A 19,412-nucleotide genomic window follows, 5' to 3' on the forward strand; every position below is an offset into this window, starting at 1 on the left:
AGCAGAAAAAGTTTGACCTGTTAAACAACAGTGAAAGAACAGACCACTTTTGCAGATTTCTTTGACATAATTCCTGTTTGGGAAGTGTTTGAAGTGTGGATATATACTGTGGATCAGATTTGCTTTTAAAATACTAGGCAGTGGCAGGTGGGCAGCTGACTGACAAGTATGTTTGTAGCTGTAAGCACGTGCCTCTTGTTCTATGTGGCAAATGCAGTATGATGCTTTCTAATACGCTGAGCTTGTGAACGTGCTCAGCTGTGCTAGGTAGTTTATTCTGCTTTTGTCCTATAATAGCGGAGAAGCTTTTGGTGGTGTTCATATTACAGTAACTAAAACTGTGTGTTTGACAGCCATGAGGAACTCTATTCCAGTCGTCCGTATGGAGCACTTGATTCTGGCTTCAATAGTGTGGACAGCGGAGACAAAAGATGGTCAGGGAATGAAGTAAGTGTTGCAGCTTTATTTTTGTGAGTACAGTATTGTACAGGAAAGAGAACTAATAAGTATACATCTGGAAGCATATCCAATAGGTGACATGTGTATGCTAGCATGCAGGTTGCCTTGAGCCAAAACTATTTGTTGTTTTATTGGAGAAAAAGAAGCATAATTTTATACAGGATGGATACAAAGGTGGAAATAATAAGAGAAATTTATAAAACTGTGCATGACATGACATTAATTTGCTGGAGCATAAAAGATGAGAAAAATGGATTTCCTAATTTTAAAAAAAAGCTTATAACTATCATATTACAATGCTGAGCCAACTACAATTATTCACAAGTAGTTATTTCAGTACCATAAATCTGAATGTGAAAATTAAGCTTCAGAAATCAGATGGAAACTTTGTCTTCTTTCTTTGCAGATTGTTTCAAATGTTAAAATCTCTTTGCCAGTTTGAAGCAGCAAAATGGGATCTCTTAGCAAGGAGTTTGTCAATTATTCTTCCTGGGAGGAAGCTGTGTTTTCCTCTTGGGACAACTAGAAAAGGCAGTAGCCAAAACCTAAAGTGTTTCAGTCAGCTATACTCTGTATGCCTGCTTGCACTCCTAGTTTGGTTTTTGAGAAGATTCTAGGAGTTTCCATCCTGGGATGTTTTCAAACACTTGTAGATATTGCAGACAAAACTGTAGGCGAGCTGAGTTTTTTAGGAAAGTGTAATTATATGTTTTTAAAACCTGTATATTTACTTATATATAAACTATAGCTGTATTTTGCTTTAGGTTAGTGTTTTGTAGGTGCAAAACAGGACAGTTGAAGTAAAAACACAAACCAAGAGGTAGTAGCTTGCAAGATGACGTTTCTGAAGAAAAGTGTTTTTTGTCTTCACTGTTTGCTTTTTAAAGCCAACAGATGAGTTCTCAGATCTCCCTTTACGTGTGGCCGAGATCACTAAAGAACAGAGACTGCGAAGAGAAAGTCAGTATCAAGAAAATCGAGGGAACACAGTCGTAACTAATGGTGGAGGTAAATAGTGATCATTGGTTAACAGTATTTATTGTCATCATTATTAAAGTTCTAGAATATTTGCAATAAGTAGGAGGTTGTCTACAGAGGGGAAAAAAGAGAAAGATCTAGGTGGAATTATACAAAAACGCTGTTCTGTAAACAATGTAAAAACGCTGTTGTATCAAGGATGTTACAAGGCAAAATCAAATAGCATCAGAATTAGGATTATCTTGGAAATGGTGTGACAGCTACTGCATATATGCAATGTTAAAGTCTCCAACTGCTTTTAACAGTATTTTGGAATCTTGAATTTTGGTGCATGGAGTTTTGCTGCTTGAACACCTGGGGAAAATTCACAGCAGTAGTAAATTGCCAGTGCTCTGTGCTAGTTGCTGTCAAAATGGGATGAGCAACTTTATCAGGGAATTTTGTATTTCCAAGTAGCAAAAGTGCCTCATTCAGCAGTCGAGTTTTAATCCAAACCTGCATACCATCTAGGAGGGACTGGTATTTATGAGTGACATTGCTGTTTTGTACTTTCTCAATTGGTTGTTCTGCAGTCGTACAGTAGCACCCTCATATTTGTTCAAGAGGTGATAATGCTTTCCATGTTTCTTGATCTCCACAGTCCTTCTCTATTTTAACTTCCAATAATCTGCTGCTACCACTGTCTCCTCTTGTTTATATGTCCCAATTTTAGTATTGTTCCAAGTTTATTTTTTTCAGTCATTCCCCATTCTCCATTTTTCTGCACTACTTATTGTTAGATCTCATCCCCTTATACTTTGATTAATTTTTCTTCTTTTTCAGCTGCTTCCTGTTTTCCATTTCCCCTAATGGCTACAGTTCATATTCTCTGAGTGTCACTCTTCTCAGCTATTTTTAATCTTCCATGCCCAACTCCCACTTCTCTCCTCCTCCCTCTCTTTATCTTTTGACATCTTCTTTTCTTGGCCTTATTCTTCTCTGCCACAATATTTTGTTTTCTTTGCCACATTTGAGAAACTTGTTGGTTGACTCACACTCTTTTACATGTTAATGGACAAAAAATTCCTTTCAAACAGTTAAAATCTGGTAAAGTTAGAAGAATTGAAGACATGGTGTCATGGGAAGCTCTGGGCAGCCTTAATAACAGGTAGTGCTGCCAGCTCTGCCTCCAAGACTAACTTTATTTTGTTCTTTGGGTTTTGTACATCAGAGATTTCAAAATGTTTCACTAGGCTTTTAAGATGGAGTACAGTCATTTCATGAGTAGGAGTATATGAGAGGGGCACAAGCTGTAGCATGTGGCTGTCAGCGATCCAGGAGATGCTTTCCAATTTTGTGTTCCTAACACAGATACTAATGTCTTTCACCCTCTTCTGTATTACTGTTAATATTATTTAAGTTTAATGAGCAAGGCTGGAAAGAAGGGTGTTGTGTTTTGTTTTGTTTTCTTGGGTTTTTTTTAAGATTTGAAACTGAGATGGAGATCTAAAGAAGCCAGAGTATATAGGAATGCTATTTTGGATGGTTGTAGTAGCAGAGGAGGTGGCTTTGGCAGTAACAGTTGCTAGATTGTGTGGTGAGGCAAAGAGAAGTCTGTTTTAGACAAGCAGGAAAGGGGCGGAGGAGTAGAAAAAGAATGTCTGCAAGAGAGTCTGGAGCAAGTTTGGGGAGTTTTAGGAAAAAACAAGCTCTAGTGCTCAGAAAGGGAGCTTATACTTTCCCCTGGATCCCCAGCACAGCATTTTTCAGCAGGATGATTTGTTCAATGTCATGACCCTCAGAATCCCTGGGCAGAATGTGTAAAAGCAGTGACAAGTGAAAAAATTGCCCTACATAATATCATCCACACAAGGGAAAATCAATGCTAGCCAAACTGTGCTATTTCTTGCTCTCGTTTCAATAGTTCCCAGTGCCTTTGTTTGTTTGTTTTTATAAAAAAAGTGCAGGTGCTTTTCTGTTGTTTTAGAGGGGGTTTGTTGCTTTCTGTACTGCCCTTTATGTCCACATAGACTTTTTATATTTATTGCATTTTATCCACATGACTTAGACATGCTGCCCTCTGTTTTGTTGTCATAGTAGTAAAAATAATAGAAGTATCTGTCTCATCCATTCAATTTTTTCTGACAGAGATTAATTAGAACCAAGAGAAATTATTCAAAATGTGCACGAATCATTGTACAGTCGGGGTGTTAGCTGACAGATTTTGATTGGTAGGTTTTGGTATTGAAAAAAAAAAACAGTATTTTTCAGTCACTGAAAAAGTATCTGTGGCTAGCAATATAAAACTATGTGCTTGATACATGTTTCTCATTGCTTCTTAAAAAGCGTAAGTTTTATCATTATTAAATCAAAATTTGATGTTTAACAAATGTTAGTGGGCCTGGCAAAATCCAAGAGCGCTTAGGCTGAGCTTTCCCAGATGGAAGAAAAACAGTAGGGCCTTAGTTCCTGACATTGCTTTTTTTGTTGGGACTTTCCTCTCCTATTGGTTATCTAATTATGGGTGTTTTCTTTGTGTATGTGTTCAAGTGGAACATGATCTCGATCAGATCGACTATATTGATAGCTGTGCCACAGAAGAGGAGGAGGAGGAGGTGAGGCAACCCAAGTGCATGGACTCAGACAGCCTCAGCTTACAATTCATGGCATATATTGACCAGCGGCGAATCTCTAATGAGGTGGTGCTTTTACTTAAATTAGTTAAATTCATACACCCCAGGAAAGCCTTTGTGATGGTATTAATGCTTCTTGTCCTCAGAGGTTTTCTTTTTTGTATGTTTTAAATAAAAATATAAAAAAATTAGGTCTGCTCTGGAGGAAGGGCACAGTGTTGAGCTTTGTGCAGGGTCAGAGTTGGAGTGTTAAGCTGCTCCCAGGTGCCCTTTGGGATATGTGGAGTAAGTCTAAAGCAGCCACGCTTTTCCTATCATGTGGGTTCTTGCAAGTTTGTGCTTTAGGTGTGTGTGAAGTAAATGGTTTTTCCAAAGGAGTGCTGTCTTCAAAAAACATGGAAGTTGATGCTTTATTTGGTAGTATGAATATATACTGTCTTTCTCAAGGTTGAAAACTGTTGATTTTTGGCAGTGTAAAGATTTAGTACAGGAACTTTGCAACTCCATTGATTTGGCTGTTCTTGTTGATTATAAGTTATTTGCCAGTAAACTCAACTTCCTGAGCATCCATTTTAAGTTTAGACTAACTTTTCAGAAAGCCTACTCTTTGCAGAGAACAGCTTCTTTCTTACTGTTGAAAAAAGCTCTGAACCCATGGGTACAGACTTGGTTGTGTATATAGTTGCCTTTCTGAATGGAAACTGCCATCTTTATTTTCAGATAAACCTGGCATGAAACTGTTCTCAGTCGGTAAAAGTATACAGTTGAATGAACAATAAGTAAAATTATTGCTAGACAGGTTCGAAAGTTCTCAGAATAGCTTTTTACAAATGTCTAGAAACAGGTGTGAATAACTTTGGACATTGCCCTGTTTTCTTTCACAGAAAAAAAAGAAATATAAAAAGGGGACAAGCTTAGCATATATTAGCCTAATAATAGCTGCTTCTATTGATTGCTTACTATATCCAAGTGTTGTCCTGGCACAGGCAAGTGCAGTGATTCCAGTAAAGTTACTGTCACTTTTCATTAGCTCATGTCATTTCATTGTTTTCTAGCTGCACAGGAATTAGTATGTGCTTTAATAAAACTCACTGGAGTTGCTTTGAAATAGTATGAATTGCCAAAACCTCTTTGGAGCTTAACTCTACATATCTTCTAAGTGATATTAATTATTTTCTACCTACATGTACTTCTCTGCATGATTTACTTAATAGTGGAAGTTTTTTATCAGTGGGCATATTTAATCTTGAAACTGAAGTTTTTTTAAATTAGAGGAAAAAATGAAAGTGAGCTTGCCTAGCTGGAAATGATCATTCCTGAATTTATTTTTTTGTCCTCCTTTCTGAGGTATTTTGAATAGCAGTAGTTAGAATGTAGCTCTGCTAAGAGATTCTTTGACATTAATGTACAGCTTTCCAAATAAGTTGCTGACCTAAGTCGTCTTTGTTATTTTGTTTAGGGCTCACCGGTAAAGCCTGCATCCCTCAGAGAATTTCAGAGAACAGAGGATACAAGACGATATTTACATCAGAACAGGTAAGAATATGCATTAACAGTAATTTTATCTAAAGTTTCAGGATGAATACAGCGCATGTATTTACTGAATGTGTTTAGAAAATGACGTTGTTTTCTGTTCCTTCACCAGAAACATGTGTGGCACTTTATTTTTAAATTATTGCTCCAGTTTAGAAATTTATATTCCAACAGTGGGAGTGACCAAAAGGTATGGCTGTTCTAGGCCAGTGCTTAGTTATAAATCAGTCAGTTAAATCTGCGAAATTAAAGTGTATACTTTTTAAACTGATTTCATGTCTGCTTCTGGTTAGTTTGTGCTTTGATTAAATAGTTTATGTAAGCTATATTACATAAAAGACAGAAGGGATAAACATACTTGCACTACAGGTTTAGGGAAAGAATAAAGAGTTACTATGGGGTATCTGATGTATTGGTCACATTCTTGGTTGAGTCTTGGTAGCTGTAGTACTGGGGGGGTTAGTTTAATTAAAAATGTGTGTTTCTGTGCCATAATCATGAACTTACATCAGAGGAGGAAAGGATAGAAGGGGAGTCAGTTCTGAAAACAGGTTGCTTATTTTAACAAGGTAGACTTTTTGAATTATGTCCATAATTCCTCCACTTGGCTTATTGGAGGGAATGGTAATCTGTAAGATGTTGGACAGAATATAAATGAGGTGGCTAGGTTTGAGAAAAGACTGTTGTGTGTGTAGTTGAAAGAACAGAAGATAAGCAAATGTCTAGTTTCTTGCTAATGGAACCAAAATCAGAATTGATAGAACCTTTAATATGCCATTGAAGCATTCTGGTATTCTGTGGAGTGAAAGTGAATGTGGAAGGACTCAGCAGAAAACCAGCTCAATTACTAGGAATGTTAAAAAAAAAAGACAACTGCTAGCTTTAAGTATGTCATTACTTAAGCTGTCAGTAGAAATTAATTTTTAATGGCATTTCAAAATGGTAATGAAAGAGGAAATGAAATTAAGAATAGTGTGTAAATTTTTCCAGTTTTGGCAACATTTGAGTAAGCATTTTGAAATGTGCAGTAAATGGGCAGCTGCAGTAGCTGTACTGATTATAAAGGAGGGTAAGTCCTTCAGTATATATCAGCATTCCTTATCCTGGAGTGTCTGCAGGTAAGGCATGAAATAATAAAGCAGTCTGACTTGTTCTCCCTGAGTAAAGTGAGTGCTCTTGGTTTGAAAAACTGGGAGGAAGTGTGGTGTGTGTGTGTGTGTGTTTGTTTATTTTTCTATTTGAACATTTCTGGTCAACATGGAAATAATTAGATTTTATGAACACTGGATTCCATGAAATAATAGAAGGCTAGTTAGCCGTGAGAAAGCTGCTGTTTACATAAGCCAGATTTTAGTGATAAAGGAAGTTGTAGCTCACTAGGATATCCAGTGTTTTCAAAATGTATGGCAGCAGATCTTCATGCAGAAGTAGTTAATCAACGACCCAAATGAATTATAGCTTATTCATATTAAGCTGCATCAGAGTGAGATTCTTAATTAGGCACTAAAAACAGGTCATACTGTCATTGCCTTCAAAATTGTGTAAAAACAGCCATATGACAATGAGTAATTTTTTATATTTTAAGCTTCTATTAGTCAAATATTTTATTTGTGGCAACCACAAGCTGTAAATAGCTTCCACAATAATTGTGTGCAAATGCCTTGGCAGGCAGGCAGACCCCTTTTTTTTTTCTTTTTTTTTTTTCCCCTTCAGCATGATTGAGCCATTAAAACTCTTTAGAGTTGGATGTAATGCAAACTTAATCTCAAGAGTACTTACATTAGCTGATTCAATGCAGTAAATACAGTTTGTGCTTCTGGACAGACTGTGGTGCATTCCTGGTGCAACAAAGCTGTGTGTATTCTGGTCTGAATATGCTTCTTGGCACTCAGTTGAACCCAGTCCTGTCTGTTCAAAACAGCACAGTAATGGATTTGTCATGTGCGTTAGTGTTAATTTAAGTAGCAGAGGAGACCTGTAGCTTATGGGTCTTCCACATCTCTTAAGCTTCTCTGTGCAGAATGGGTAAAAAGTCTACATGCAGGCAGCAGGACTGACTTTTTTGGAAATGCATTGGTAAGGGTGGCACTATTCCATAGTTGCCCCAGAAGCGAAGGAGTCTAGGCTGTCAAGAGTAAGCTACTCAATTCCCATCAACTTTCTTTCTAGGCACCAACACGGCAGGGAACATGCTGTAGACTGTGGACCTTGGGAATTGTTTCAGTGCTAGCAGCTGCCTTCTGGCAAAGAACTGGCTGCAAAATTTTTATTGTTGACATGATGGACAAGAAACATCAGCTATTGTTTACCTTGTGACTTTGATGGCTTGTATCACTGACAGGAAGTCATCACATGATTGGTGAAGTGAGCAGATTTGTTCTGAAAATATCAGAGGGTACTAACGTTTACAAATAATCCTGTCCCTGACAGAGCAGAATAAGGTCTACAAAAACCAGAAAACAGCCTTGAAAGAGAGGTTCCAAGTTTGTGTATTTTGAAACCATTGTTAATCAAGTTACCTTTATTTAATTATGAACTGCAGTAGTTGTGATCTGACTTGGTATCACAACATGGTTTCTTTAGCCACCCTAAATTTCACCTTTTTGGTTATCTGAAGCTAATTGTCTAGGCAGTTACTATTAGAAAAACAGGTGTAAACTACTGTCAGATTAATTTTTCTCTAGTTTACATGCATCAATGGCCAATCCCCCTTCTACTTGGTGTTCACCTGCAGGGATACTGATGAATTACGAAGACCTGAAACTCTAAATTTGGTGCAGGACAGAGAGCATCACCAAGTACTAAGGAGTTGTATGGACAGGACAGAGAGGTAGGGAATAGAAACATATAGTTTCTACCAATTAATTTGTATTCCCACACACACCCCCCAAATAACCACAGTAACCAGTTGTTCCTCTAAAAGAGGATCATCTGAAAAGTTCCTGGATTGGTTACTTAACCAGCTGTTAGAGAATGGGTATAAAGTACTGAGTATCTCAATGTAATAGGCCAAACGTACAATCCCATTGGTACATTTTGAGCTATAGATAAAAATTATCACAATTCAGGAGAAGGGATAGAAATGACTGCACAAAATCTGCCACACAGAATGAGTTAAATCTTTCTCGCAGTGTTGGTTTAACAGCTTTGCTTACTGAACAGTTACTTTACTGATTTGATGAGGTATGTGTGTGTCACTGACAACTCATGTATGAAATTTCGTTTATAATTAAGATAAAATGTATACTTACTCTCTGTTTTTCCATCTGTCAGACCCCCAGCTGATTCACCTTATTTTCTCTCTCTATCAAGTCACCACAGTCAGGTAACACATTGAACTCTTAATGTTTTATTCTTTTGGATTAGTTTTTTTCAAAATCAAACTGATGTTAGCCATAAGACATGGACTGTTTCTCTGTAACCCATGTGTTTTACCCTGTGTAGCTCTGTCTTTAGAGTCTGTTGTACTGTTTTCTTCCAGGTGCCTAATACAGATCCCGAGCTCCACCGCAGGCACATAGAGCGTACCCGTCGGGAGGCCCAGCTAGCAGCACTTCAGTATGAGGAGGAGAGAATGAGAACAAAACAAATTCAGAGAGAAGCTGTCCTTGACTTTGTTAAGGTACCTCCTTTTAGTACCTACTTGATGCTTTATCTTTTCTGAATCCTGTAATGAAAATTGCAGAGATCATTATACTTGTACATTACACCCTTGGGCATGCATGAAACTTGATAAAGAAAATGGAGAAATAGCCGTTAAGTCCATTCAGTGTTGGTACTGTAGGTTAACATAGACAAAACTAGAACTGAGGAGGAAGACAAAAGAAATTTACCCAAAATACAATTTCAGCAAATAATTTTATTTTTACATAGTCAGTCTCATTCTCTCAATTTTTCATTTGCATAGATGTAACAGGATTGGTGTAAGAGAAGGGATCTTTAATTGAGAAGGCATAGAGGCAGTTTAATTTTTAGGACAAATTTGGCAAAGAATAAAGAAATTATACACACAAGAAGACAACATTGCCTGATCTGTTTTGGTATTTTATGATGCATAAATAAGTTACCTCTAGGTAAAGCACAGGTGTCAATTTGTGGTACATCAGATACTCCATGGACATTGCATCTTTGCTTTCTTTTCCACTGCTGTCAATATGAAGTAGTCTGCTGCTTAACATGGAAGCTTGTTTATATGCTAGTTGACTTAGATTTATTTTACTGTTTACTGCCTTGATGACCTACCCAAATCTTGCCATCACAAACTTAAGACATATTACAGTTAATATTTTGGGCTTAGGGTGGCCTGCAGAGAGGAAAAGAATGTTTTATTGCATATACATAATGTGTGAAGTCAGTTTAGAAAAAGGCTTTTAGCTTCCTGAAACTAGGATTTTCATTAGCACCAACTAATCTCAGGCCCCTGTCAATGTTCTGGAGAAAAGCTGCTTTTATTAAAAATTGAGTTCAGTCTTTCTTTCAGATATTCAGACTTCAGATATTTAGGATGCATTTTGTTCATTGATGAGCCTTTTGGGGTTTGTGGTTTTGGTTGGGTTTTTTTCTTCTGTTGCCTTTGTTATTCATGAGCACTTTATTCTCAACAGTTAAATTCCTCCCTTGGGTTATATTTTGGGTTTATTATGCATCTTTAATATGCAAAAACAATTTGAGTTTTTTTGGTTTTGTGTGGAACAAAGGCTGGGGTTTTACTAATAGGATCAATGAAGTTCCAGCTCAGTGGAGACTTGCAGTTTCCTCAATACATGCTTTATTTTAAAATAAGACTTCCTGTGTTTTAAAACACTTCTAAATTGCACTGTTTTGATCTGAGCTTTTGTTTCTCTTTCAATTCTTTTAAATTGGTTTTTCATTTTTCCTTTATAGCAAAAAGCATCCTTGAGTCCTCAGAAACACAGTCCTCTGGATAGTGAGGTAAGAGTCCAATAGGAGTATTACTAGGGATGTCAGCACCTGAATTCTTAACTCTCTCCATCAGATATATTTTCCTGATTGTGGAGAGCTCTTCAGGACCGAGTTATAGCATAGTTTTTTCACACTTGCGTATAAAGTCTTGGGTTGGGGTTGTTTTGCTTATGGGACTAGTTTAGTATTTCCTTCTGTTCAGGTAGATTGCCTGTCGGAGTGTGTTGTTTATTGTTTCTTGTATGTTTTCTATGTATTATACAGAAAATACATTTCATATTCTGTTTCGAGATGCTCCTTGCAAGCGATACAGTTTATTTTCTAATAGGAGTATTCAGACAAGTTACTGTGTTGTAGTCATCCTTCATTGATCAGGTTTCCTATCATTAGATCACCAGTTATCCCAGAAAGATTAAGCATTGAAATGTTGAGGACTATCAGAAAAAGAAAGAAAGAAATAAAGCTTTATTCTAGTGTAGTTTTGCAATCAAAACAAATAAGTCAGTAGAGAACACGAATCATACAAGGCTCAGTCTTCCAGAATATACAGAGCTGAGCCAACGACATCTGTTCACTTTCTGCATCAGAATTCTGCATAGTAGTAGCTCTTCCACTGCTTGCCATCCCCACTTTCCTCCAGAGGAAGATAATTCACTTGGCAGCGTTAATCAGATCAAAACTCTTAATAATATAATGAATATAAATAGGTTTTTAGCAGCATTTTCCAACTCTTTTTGTTAGAAAATTACTGAAACATGGGGTAAATGAAATAGTTTTTGCTCCTTTTCCTTAATGTTCTTCTGTTCTTAATTCGGTCTTTTAGTGTCCTTTGTTCTACCACAGTAAGAACTGTGAATACATAGTTGTCTGTATTTGCTTAAGACAACACAGAAAGCAGAATAATTGATTCCTTAAGTAAGATGAATACACTATAACTCATGGGTCATGTGCCTATATATTCTACAGAGTTACGTATGCTTTATGGATTTTTAACAAAAGCCTCACAGTGCTATAAACAAGCAGTACATGTTCCAAAATGTCTGTCTGTTCACATACCATGTGTTTCTGACATTCTGTGTGTTTCTGACATTACTCCATCTCTCCCACCTCCCAGTGTCCCTTTCCATCCCGAAGGTCTCAGCATACTGATGATAGTGCCTTGTTAGTGGTAAGATCCTGCACGTAATGGCCTTTATATGTGGCAGATTCTAGAGCATAGAAATAACAACGTGTTATGATTGTCTCAGATTAGACCAACTATTTTAGAGCTAATCTAAATAGCATAAAACATGACCGGCTTCTTTGAAAAGAGGCCTAGCTGTGACCTTTAAAATTATGAATGTGTTAATACTTGCACTGTCAGCCATTTGTTAATATATTATTTTTTTCCACAAAATAATTAAAGCTTATCTTTTGCTGAGAGCAAAAGAAAATTACCGATAGTAAAGAACAGCTTCTAAAATTAAAAATTCACCTCTAGTTCTGGTTTGATTTCTTCTCAGTTTAGCTTGCTTCCTAATTGATGTGCTCTTCAGTGTCAAATAAACAATGTTAATGCTTCAGGTACAGCATTCTATTTTAACATGTCTGCGACCTGCACATGGTGTAGAAATACTTAGTATCTTGGTAGATATCATAGCACAGGGAGAAACGGCTCTGCATATGAATGCTACAAATCATGAACTAGTCCTCATACCTTTTTATTATTTGTCGATGAAGATGTCTTAAAAATAATTTATTTTGAACGCTTAGCAAAAGTAAAAACATTTATCTACTTAGTTCATGTTTTATGCTATTTCTTCCTTTATGGCATCTTAGCAATGTAGCATAATTAAAGAATATAATTGATGCCATAATCCATGTCTGTAAAAGAAAAATACACCTGATTTGCCTGCTGTTGCATGACTGCATGCCTGGGATTTATTTTCTTAATTCATGTGCTTCCATTATCTGCCTGAATTTTCTCTAGGCAGTGCTCTTGGTTAGAATATGTCTCTCCAGAATGTGTTGGTCAAGATATTTACTATCTTTATTCAGACTTTTTGGTTTTCCTGCTTTCACATGACTAGCACTAAATGGGAGAGAAAGAAAGCTTATCATATTAGAGGGAGGTTTAGTGGTCATACATGTGCCTGTTGGGAGAAATCACAATCAATTAGCATATAAAAATGTGCATATTTAGATAATAAGTAACAGCATAACAGCAGTTTGGGTTAAGTGTTGATACTCTGTGGTCAGTGAATTAATCTTTGGAATGTATTTTAGAGAAACCTTTGAGGACCCCATTTCTATTTGATTAAAGTGATCCCATGACTTTTGTTGTAAACTAATATATAAGATTTTATGTTACATGACTTGGTATTTTCAGAAATTATCTTGAAACTGGCTTCCACTGCTGTTTGTTTCCTTTGTGTTTTTAACCAAGAAACATCCTTGCGCTTCACAAAAAAAGTTGCCAGGCTGGCAGGAAGAGTTTGAACTAGATTTGAAAGCAGTCATTTCTCCTTTCATTTTTCTTTTGATTCCTTGCTCTTTTCAGCAGCACTAGACTATAATAATATAAATATGGGGGTTTATGAACTGCTGAAGTATGATCTGCAGCTCTGTTTTGTAGTGGAAATACACATTGTGTCTAAAAATGACATATGCCAGGGCAGCTGTTTCTGGCAATTATTGTAACCAGAACATTAAGCCCACGTTATCTCATGAATTTGTAGCATTTTTGTTTCTGCCAATATATTTTGTATAATAAAAACTTTTTCAACAAAAAGGAAATGTTTCATTAGTTTGCTTACAAAAAAAAAAAAAAAAAGTCTGTCCTAAGAGTTGAAATTGCTTTTTACATTTTTATATTCTGTAGCATTTCATTTCACGTTTTCCCTGTCCTTATGGATTTGAAATTCAGCTAGGTCTAATTTCTGACCATGGGTTTTTTCCTCCTCACTGAAGTATAGAGGCATTTCATATCAGAATTCTGTAGATGAATGTTAGTTTTCCATACACATTTTCCATTTGCCTAGTTTCCTCTGTCTTTTTCTCTCTCTGCATAAAGACTGCATGCAGTAGGGTCAGCTTTAACTTGCAAAACTTTTGGACCTTGAAACTTGCAGATAGGTTAATTTAAATATTTTTTTTATGAAAAGAAGTTCTGCTAAATTTTCCACTGATCTAGCTTTATGGTGTGGGAATAGCACTTTGTGGCAAAAGAGGAGAATATTAGAAGTACAGTAAAAGATCTTTTGTTCAGCACTTCCTTCATATCATCAGAGCTGTCTAAACTGAACACTTGCTTTTCTTTTGCTCCAAACAATGTTTTCAGCTCAGATGTAAGGTTGGAGAATGTAAGATTTAAAAAGTAGTAAGTCTAATACGTAGTTAGAAAGCAAGCGAGCTTTCTTTTATTTCACTGCTTCCCTCTTCTGGTATTGTTACTGCTTTAACAGAAATTTTCTAAAAACCAAAATGCAAGTTGTGAATCTCCATTTTTAAATCCTTACATCATGGTTCTTTCGGTCTTCTTCTTGCTATCTTTTATCACTAATTAAAATGAAAATGCATTCTTACTGCACGTTACTCTTGACAGTTTCCTTCTGTTTGCAAACAATTTCCGGACAGTCTGAACTCACAAAATGACTACCCATACTTTCTATTAGTGTTAATAGTTTGGTGTAGTTCTCTTAATGTTAATAGTACAGTTCAGTTGTATGTTTCTCGTATGTTTCTTCTGCATACCTGTGATTAGAAGTGGAGTGGAGTTTGGCTGTAGTACTTCATTGCACACTGTTGGATTTCTTTTTGTTGACTTGTAATAAGCCAGATTACACATCTCCAGCAACATTTTAGTTAATCACTGGCCTTTCTGAGAAAACGTGCTGTATACCTCAAAGTTTTAAATTAGTCATATCCTGCTTGCTCTTCTCACAAGGGCAGTCCTATTCCTTACAATTGAGATTACTTGTTGAGATAGTATCAAGACTTCAGACTTGGCTAATGATTTCAGCCTTGATTGCTTATGAATCTCACTTTTGCCCAAATATCTTCTTGTTTTCTCCCATACTGTCCTTTACAAGGTGAGTACTATGGAAGGAAAAACAACCACCTCAAAACATACTCAACATCCTCTCAAAGTGCTGCTCAATTCCTCTGTTGTGAAGCCTGTGACATACTTGATAAGCATCAGGCAGCTGGTGTGACCTCTTCCTTTCATAACCTTTGTATCATTGCTGCCTTGTTCACCCTCCATTGCACTGTGTTTTCTTGTTGTGGTCTCAAACATGGCCAGAGGCCACTGTGTTACTGTTAGCACATGGGATTTCTGAAGCATTTTAAGTTAAGTCTTTTAGGCACGAGAGTGTTACAAATAATAATGGTATGGGTAAAGTAAGCAGGACTTGAATTATGCTAACTTGTACCCTGGAGTTTTCTTTCAGACCGTTGGCATCCGTATGTGTATTCAGATGTTTAATAATCAAATTCCCTTGAAATATCCTTATTTGGTTTGTGCGGAGTTCTGGTTGGGCTCTGCTTTGGCAGTCCCTATATCTACAGTTGTTTCTGGCACAGGGAGATTTCTCTGACTTCAGTGTTAGACCTAGAGGCCAAGTGCAGCACATGGAGTAGGGTGTTGTAAAGTCTGAATTGCAGCATCCTTTCCTTTTGTATTGTGGCTACCTTTTCTCACAGATATTCTTTGCCTCACTTCATCCTTTCTTCCCTCTCTTTCTTTCCTTGCTGCCCCTGACAGAATGGCTTTGAGCCTCTCTTTGTGTTTGAGATTGACAATAACACCAATACCATTAAAAGAAGGCCAGGGACTCGCAAACAGGTGAAGAGCATGCAGTGTGTTGCTGTTGTGATTGTCCTACCCTGTGGTGTGCCGTGTCCCCTTCCCTTCGCCCACTGCTGGGTACGTGGATTGAGACGACTTCTTGTTACTCTGCATCAAGGTTGTCTTGCTTTTTTCATACAGGAATAAATAGCTATATTAATGTTACAGACCACCTACTTCTGTTTTATTTTACTCTTCTCATAATAGCTAATGTTTTGCTTAAGCAATATTTTGGAACTCTTTAAAACAAACAAAAGAAACCCACGATTTTTGCTCTGCCCTGCTGTGGAGAAAGAATCTGTCTTGAGGGTCAGTTGTTAAATCTGCATAGGGCCTAAAGATGTTTTTATTGAAGGCTTGCCCGAGTATAACCTCTCCTTCTAGTCCTTCCTGGCTGTACTGTTCTGAAGTGGCAGAATAGTTGCCAATCATTTTAAATATTAACACTCCCGAGTGTGTTGTTCACATCTGTAGAGTTCGTAGGTGTCATTTGGTCATCTTTTCCTGTGCTGAACTGCCACTTTGCTATTTGAATGCTGTTTCAGAGACGATGGTTTAATTTTTGAACCATTCAGTCCTGAAATGTTAATGTTTTGACTGTGTTTTCAATAAGAGTTTGGCCTTCTGGATCCATTTGTCAGTGGCAAATTGGCATGCTGGAGCTCCTGTTCTGTAAACATGAAAAGTTGTTTATTTGGTTGGGTTTGATATTGGTTATAATTGAAATTTAGCTGCACTTTGTGACAATACTGTATATCTTGACACTGATATCTTCCCCAAGAGCTAGATTCCACCCAGGGATTCGTACTTACCTTGTGTGTACTTCACAAGGATCAACATTAGGTGTTTGTGGCAGACAAAAGCATGTATTCTTGAGCCCATTAGATGTGGGTTTCTCTGATTTTACAAAGTTGGTAGGAAAATAACTTAATCAAATGCATAACATTTCAAACATTAAAAAGAAATATATTTAATTTGAATAGTGGCTCAGAATGAACTGTTGTAGGGTAAAATTTCCTTTTGTTTGATGGCACAGGTGTTACTAAAGAAGCTTTAGCCTTCTGTATTGTTCTTAGTTCTTATTTTCATGTGTTAAAGAAACATTGCACCCTCCCAAACTTATTAGCCTGAAAGCTCAGGAGGGTAGAAGGCTTTACCTGTAGTTCAGCAAGCATGTATCTGTTGCCTGTTGAGTGTTTCTGAGAATGTGATCACGGTCACCTCTTCCTTTTTAACTTGTCTACTGCATTCCACCTTCGTGCATGACCTGTCAGCTGTTGCTAACACTGCTACTGCCTTCTCTTTCTTTCTGCATTCAGTCACCCTCAGGGTTGAATCAAGAAAGCTGTGCTACTGCCCTGCCTAATGCCTCTACCTTCAGTTCCGTCAAGGTATCTCTTGCTATTATCATTCACCAGTAAAGCTCTTGGATCCACACATCTGTTTTAACAGGTGTTAGTCTGTCAGCATCTAATCAAAAGTTCAGGTAGGGTATGAATCCAATTTACCTGATTAAACTGTAGTAGGTGTTACCTCATCTTAGCTTTAGGCTGTGTCTACAGGAGGCCTAAGCTGCAAAAACATGGTAACCAGTCTCTGTTCCAAGGGGTTCTTGGTTGTCTTTGATGTTGCTTTTTCTGTACAAGATTATTTACTTTGACAGAGTTCATCAAAAATACTCTTACTGTATTCTTTACCAGCTTTCTTTTGAGCACAGATATCCTACATTTCTTTCTCTTCTGTGGAAACTGCTATACTGAATGCATTCATCACAAAAAATTGTTTTTCTCTGTAAGCACTGTAATAAAACCACGGTGTGTTTCACTGGGGAGAGAGGTGTTCAGTAAATAGCAGTTTTGCATTAGCAAAGGTATCAGAGGTGTATCCTTATAGGTGCTGCTATAATGCAAGTTCTGGATGTTATTTAATTATTGTCTTTCTGTATCCCCTTTGCAAGGAATACTTTGAAAGTTCTGGTTGGAAGGAAGAGTAAACAAAGATCTGTCATTGCCCAGTCAGTGCTGTTTCATCATTCTTTTTACTCAGAAAAAAAGCAATTGTGTAATTTCTGCAAAAGGGAAAACTGTCACTTTCTGCAGAGATGAGACTTGGGGAACAATATACTATGTTTTTTTCACATTTCTGGGTTTTTTCCTGAAACACATTTGGATGGATGGAGTAAGCCACAGCAAATTAAAATGTAGACACAGCCTTTGCAGATTAGGACCATTGATACTCTTCTGCTTTTTTTGTCCACAGAGTGATGACAGATCTACCATCTCCCCCGGCTCACCTACCACTCAGACAGGTAACAGGAAAAGGAAAAAAAATTTTGAAAAATAAGATAAAAATGCCTGCTTGCTCATTTGCACTATGAAGAGAAGGGAGCGTATGTTCCCATCTCTGTATGTGATGCTGCTGTGTTTGAGAGTTTACCCAGTTATTTGGGTCTCCTTTGAAACACATGAGGGGGGAGACAACAGGGGTGAAGCGTGCCCTCAGGCAGAGCATTGGGTTTGGCTGGTTTAGGCCTTCATGCAAGCTTTGGCACACAGGTGCATTCAGCAACAGTCAGAACAGTTGTTGGAATTGGTATGTGGAATGTGCTTTGCATGCAAGTGTCCTCAGAAGTGCCTTTTCCTGCTCTGTGCTTTTATCATGCATGGCTGTAATTTATTTTGTCATTATTATATTAAAATTTTTGGTTTGTTCTTTTTAATTACCACATTGCTGAACCCATTTCCTATTTAAACTCTAACAGTTTACTTCTTCCTCCTTTCCTTTCCTGTGCCTTTCCACGTTGTTTAGTCCACCTTTCCCCTCCATATCCTGGCCATGCAGCCCCGCCTTCTTATAGAAACCCTTCCCAGCGACCTGAGAGTTTCCTTTTCCGAGCAGCTGTCAGGGATGAAGCAAACAAAGGTAGGTTATATAGCTCAGAAATTAGCTAGTTTTGCTACATTATATTAACATGTGCATTACCTAGGTTTTGTACTGTTCTATTACTTCAGGTCATTGTCATGAAACTTTTAGAGTTCCATTTGTAGACACATGGCTTTAAATACTTTGTGAATAAGCAATTTTTTTATTTATAGCTCTCAGATATTCTCTTGTTGTATTTGTGGAAGTGTGGAAATTTGCTCTTCCTTGTGTCTGTGCTTGCATCTAAAAGTACAGCAAGGAAATGCACAGAAGCTTTCAACAGCTGATGAAGGCAGCTTGATAAATTTTGCATTGCACAGCAGCACATAAGAAAATTGTGATTTCTGTAGAAAGGCTGAACTGTTCCTACGTACTCCATCCAGCAAAACTTTGTCCTCTTTTGTGAATGATTATTATGCAACAGAAGGACCAGAATCTAAACAAAGGAAAATGTGTTAAAAAGAACACCTCATTTAGATTAGCAGATCATTAGTTTGATTAATAATCAAATGAAAGAAACAGATTTGTGGAAAGGAATGCACTGTACCCATTCCGGAACCTTGTGTGTACATGTGTAGTACAGCAGTGAAGGACAATCAGCCAAACCACGCTTAATGATTTTCTTTCCTTCATGCTGCTTTTTTAGTCATTACTTCATCTTCTGCCCGTGCCTTGTCTCCTGCTAACGATTCTGCAGACCCTAGAGTACGACAAAACTCCAAACAGCGAGAGGAAGAGCTGGAGCTAATAGAGCAGCTACGTAAGGTAAGTGCTGCCAGGAGCCAGTATGTGGACATCTTAGTAAATGCACTGCATGCACCCTGCTAAATCTGTCCTTCTGTTTTGGACTGATTTCACTGGACCAGTATGGTGCACGGTTGACTGACATTAAATGGCATTGTACAGCCTAAATGGTCATTTCAGGTGGATGCAGGGATGTTCACTTATTTTTTTTGTTGTGGGTAAAGTCAGCTTCAAACTCTGTAAAATAAACAGTGCTGATTGCTTCCTGAGTGTCTGGTGATCTCTGCTTTTAAAATGAATTTGTGCTTTCTTTCATCCTTATCAGCCTTCACACTTGTAAGGAACTCCCTGGAAAGTTGCCTCACTGTCTCCTTTTAATCTTATTTTAAAACTCCTCTTTGCTTTAAAGCCTA

At 37.4% G+C, this 19,412-nt stretch overlaps 1 protein-coding gene across 18 annotated transcripts in view; it reads left to right on the forward strand.

The window, feature by feature from the left end:
• The window catches only part of LRCH3 (leucine rich repeats and calponin homology domain containing 3), a 68,261-nt gene that overhangs the window by 36,245 nt on the left and 12,604 nt on the right, over positions 1-19,412 (forward strand). For 2 of the 18 annotated variants that reach the window (XM_040613004.1, XM_040613003.1), the window contains exons 7-19: positions 354-447; positions 1,347-1,467; positions 3,967-4,115; positions 5,509-5,585; positions 8,317-8,412; positions 8,856-8,907; positions 9,064-9,204; positions 10,467-10,514; positions 15,250-15,330; positions 16,653-16,724; positions 17,593-17,641; positions 18,142-18,255; positions 18,902-19,020. In XM_040613004.1, coding sequence (XP_040468938.1) covers positions 354-447; positions 1,347-1,467; positions 3,967-4,115; positions 5,509-5,585; positions 8,317-8,412; positions 8,856-8,907; positions 9,064-9,204; positions 10,467-10,514; positions 15,250-15,330; positions 16,653-16,724; positions 17,593-17,641; positions 18,142-18,255; positions 18,902-19,020 — 1,213 coding nt within the window. Of the gene's footprint in view, positions 1-353; positions 448-1,346; positions 1,468-3,966; positions 4,116-5,508; positions 5,586-8,316; positions 8,413-8,855; positions 8,908-9,063; positions 9,205-10,466; positions 10,515-11,619; positions 11,674-15,249; positions 15,331-16,652; positions 16,725-17,592; positions 17,642-18,141; positions 18,256-18,901; positions 19,021-19,412 lie in introns of all 18 variants that reach the window. The other 16 variants (XM_040613011.1, XM_040613008.1, XM_040613019.1 and 13 more) reach the window with 11 other exon arrangements.

This window comes from Falco naumanni, chromosome 13, assembly GCF_017639655.2.
Source record: "Falco naumanni isolate bFalNau1 chromosome 13, bFalNau1.pat, whole genome shotgun sequence".
In the NCBI taxonomy this organism is placed as follows: Eukaryota; Metazoa; Chordata; class Aves; order Falconiformes; family Falconidae; genus Falco; species Falco naumanni.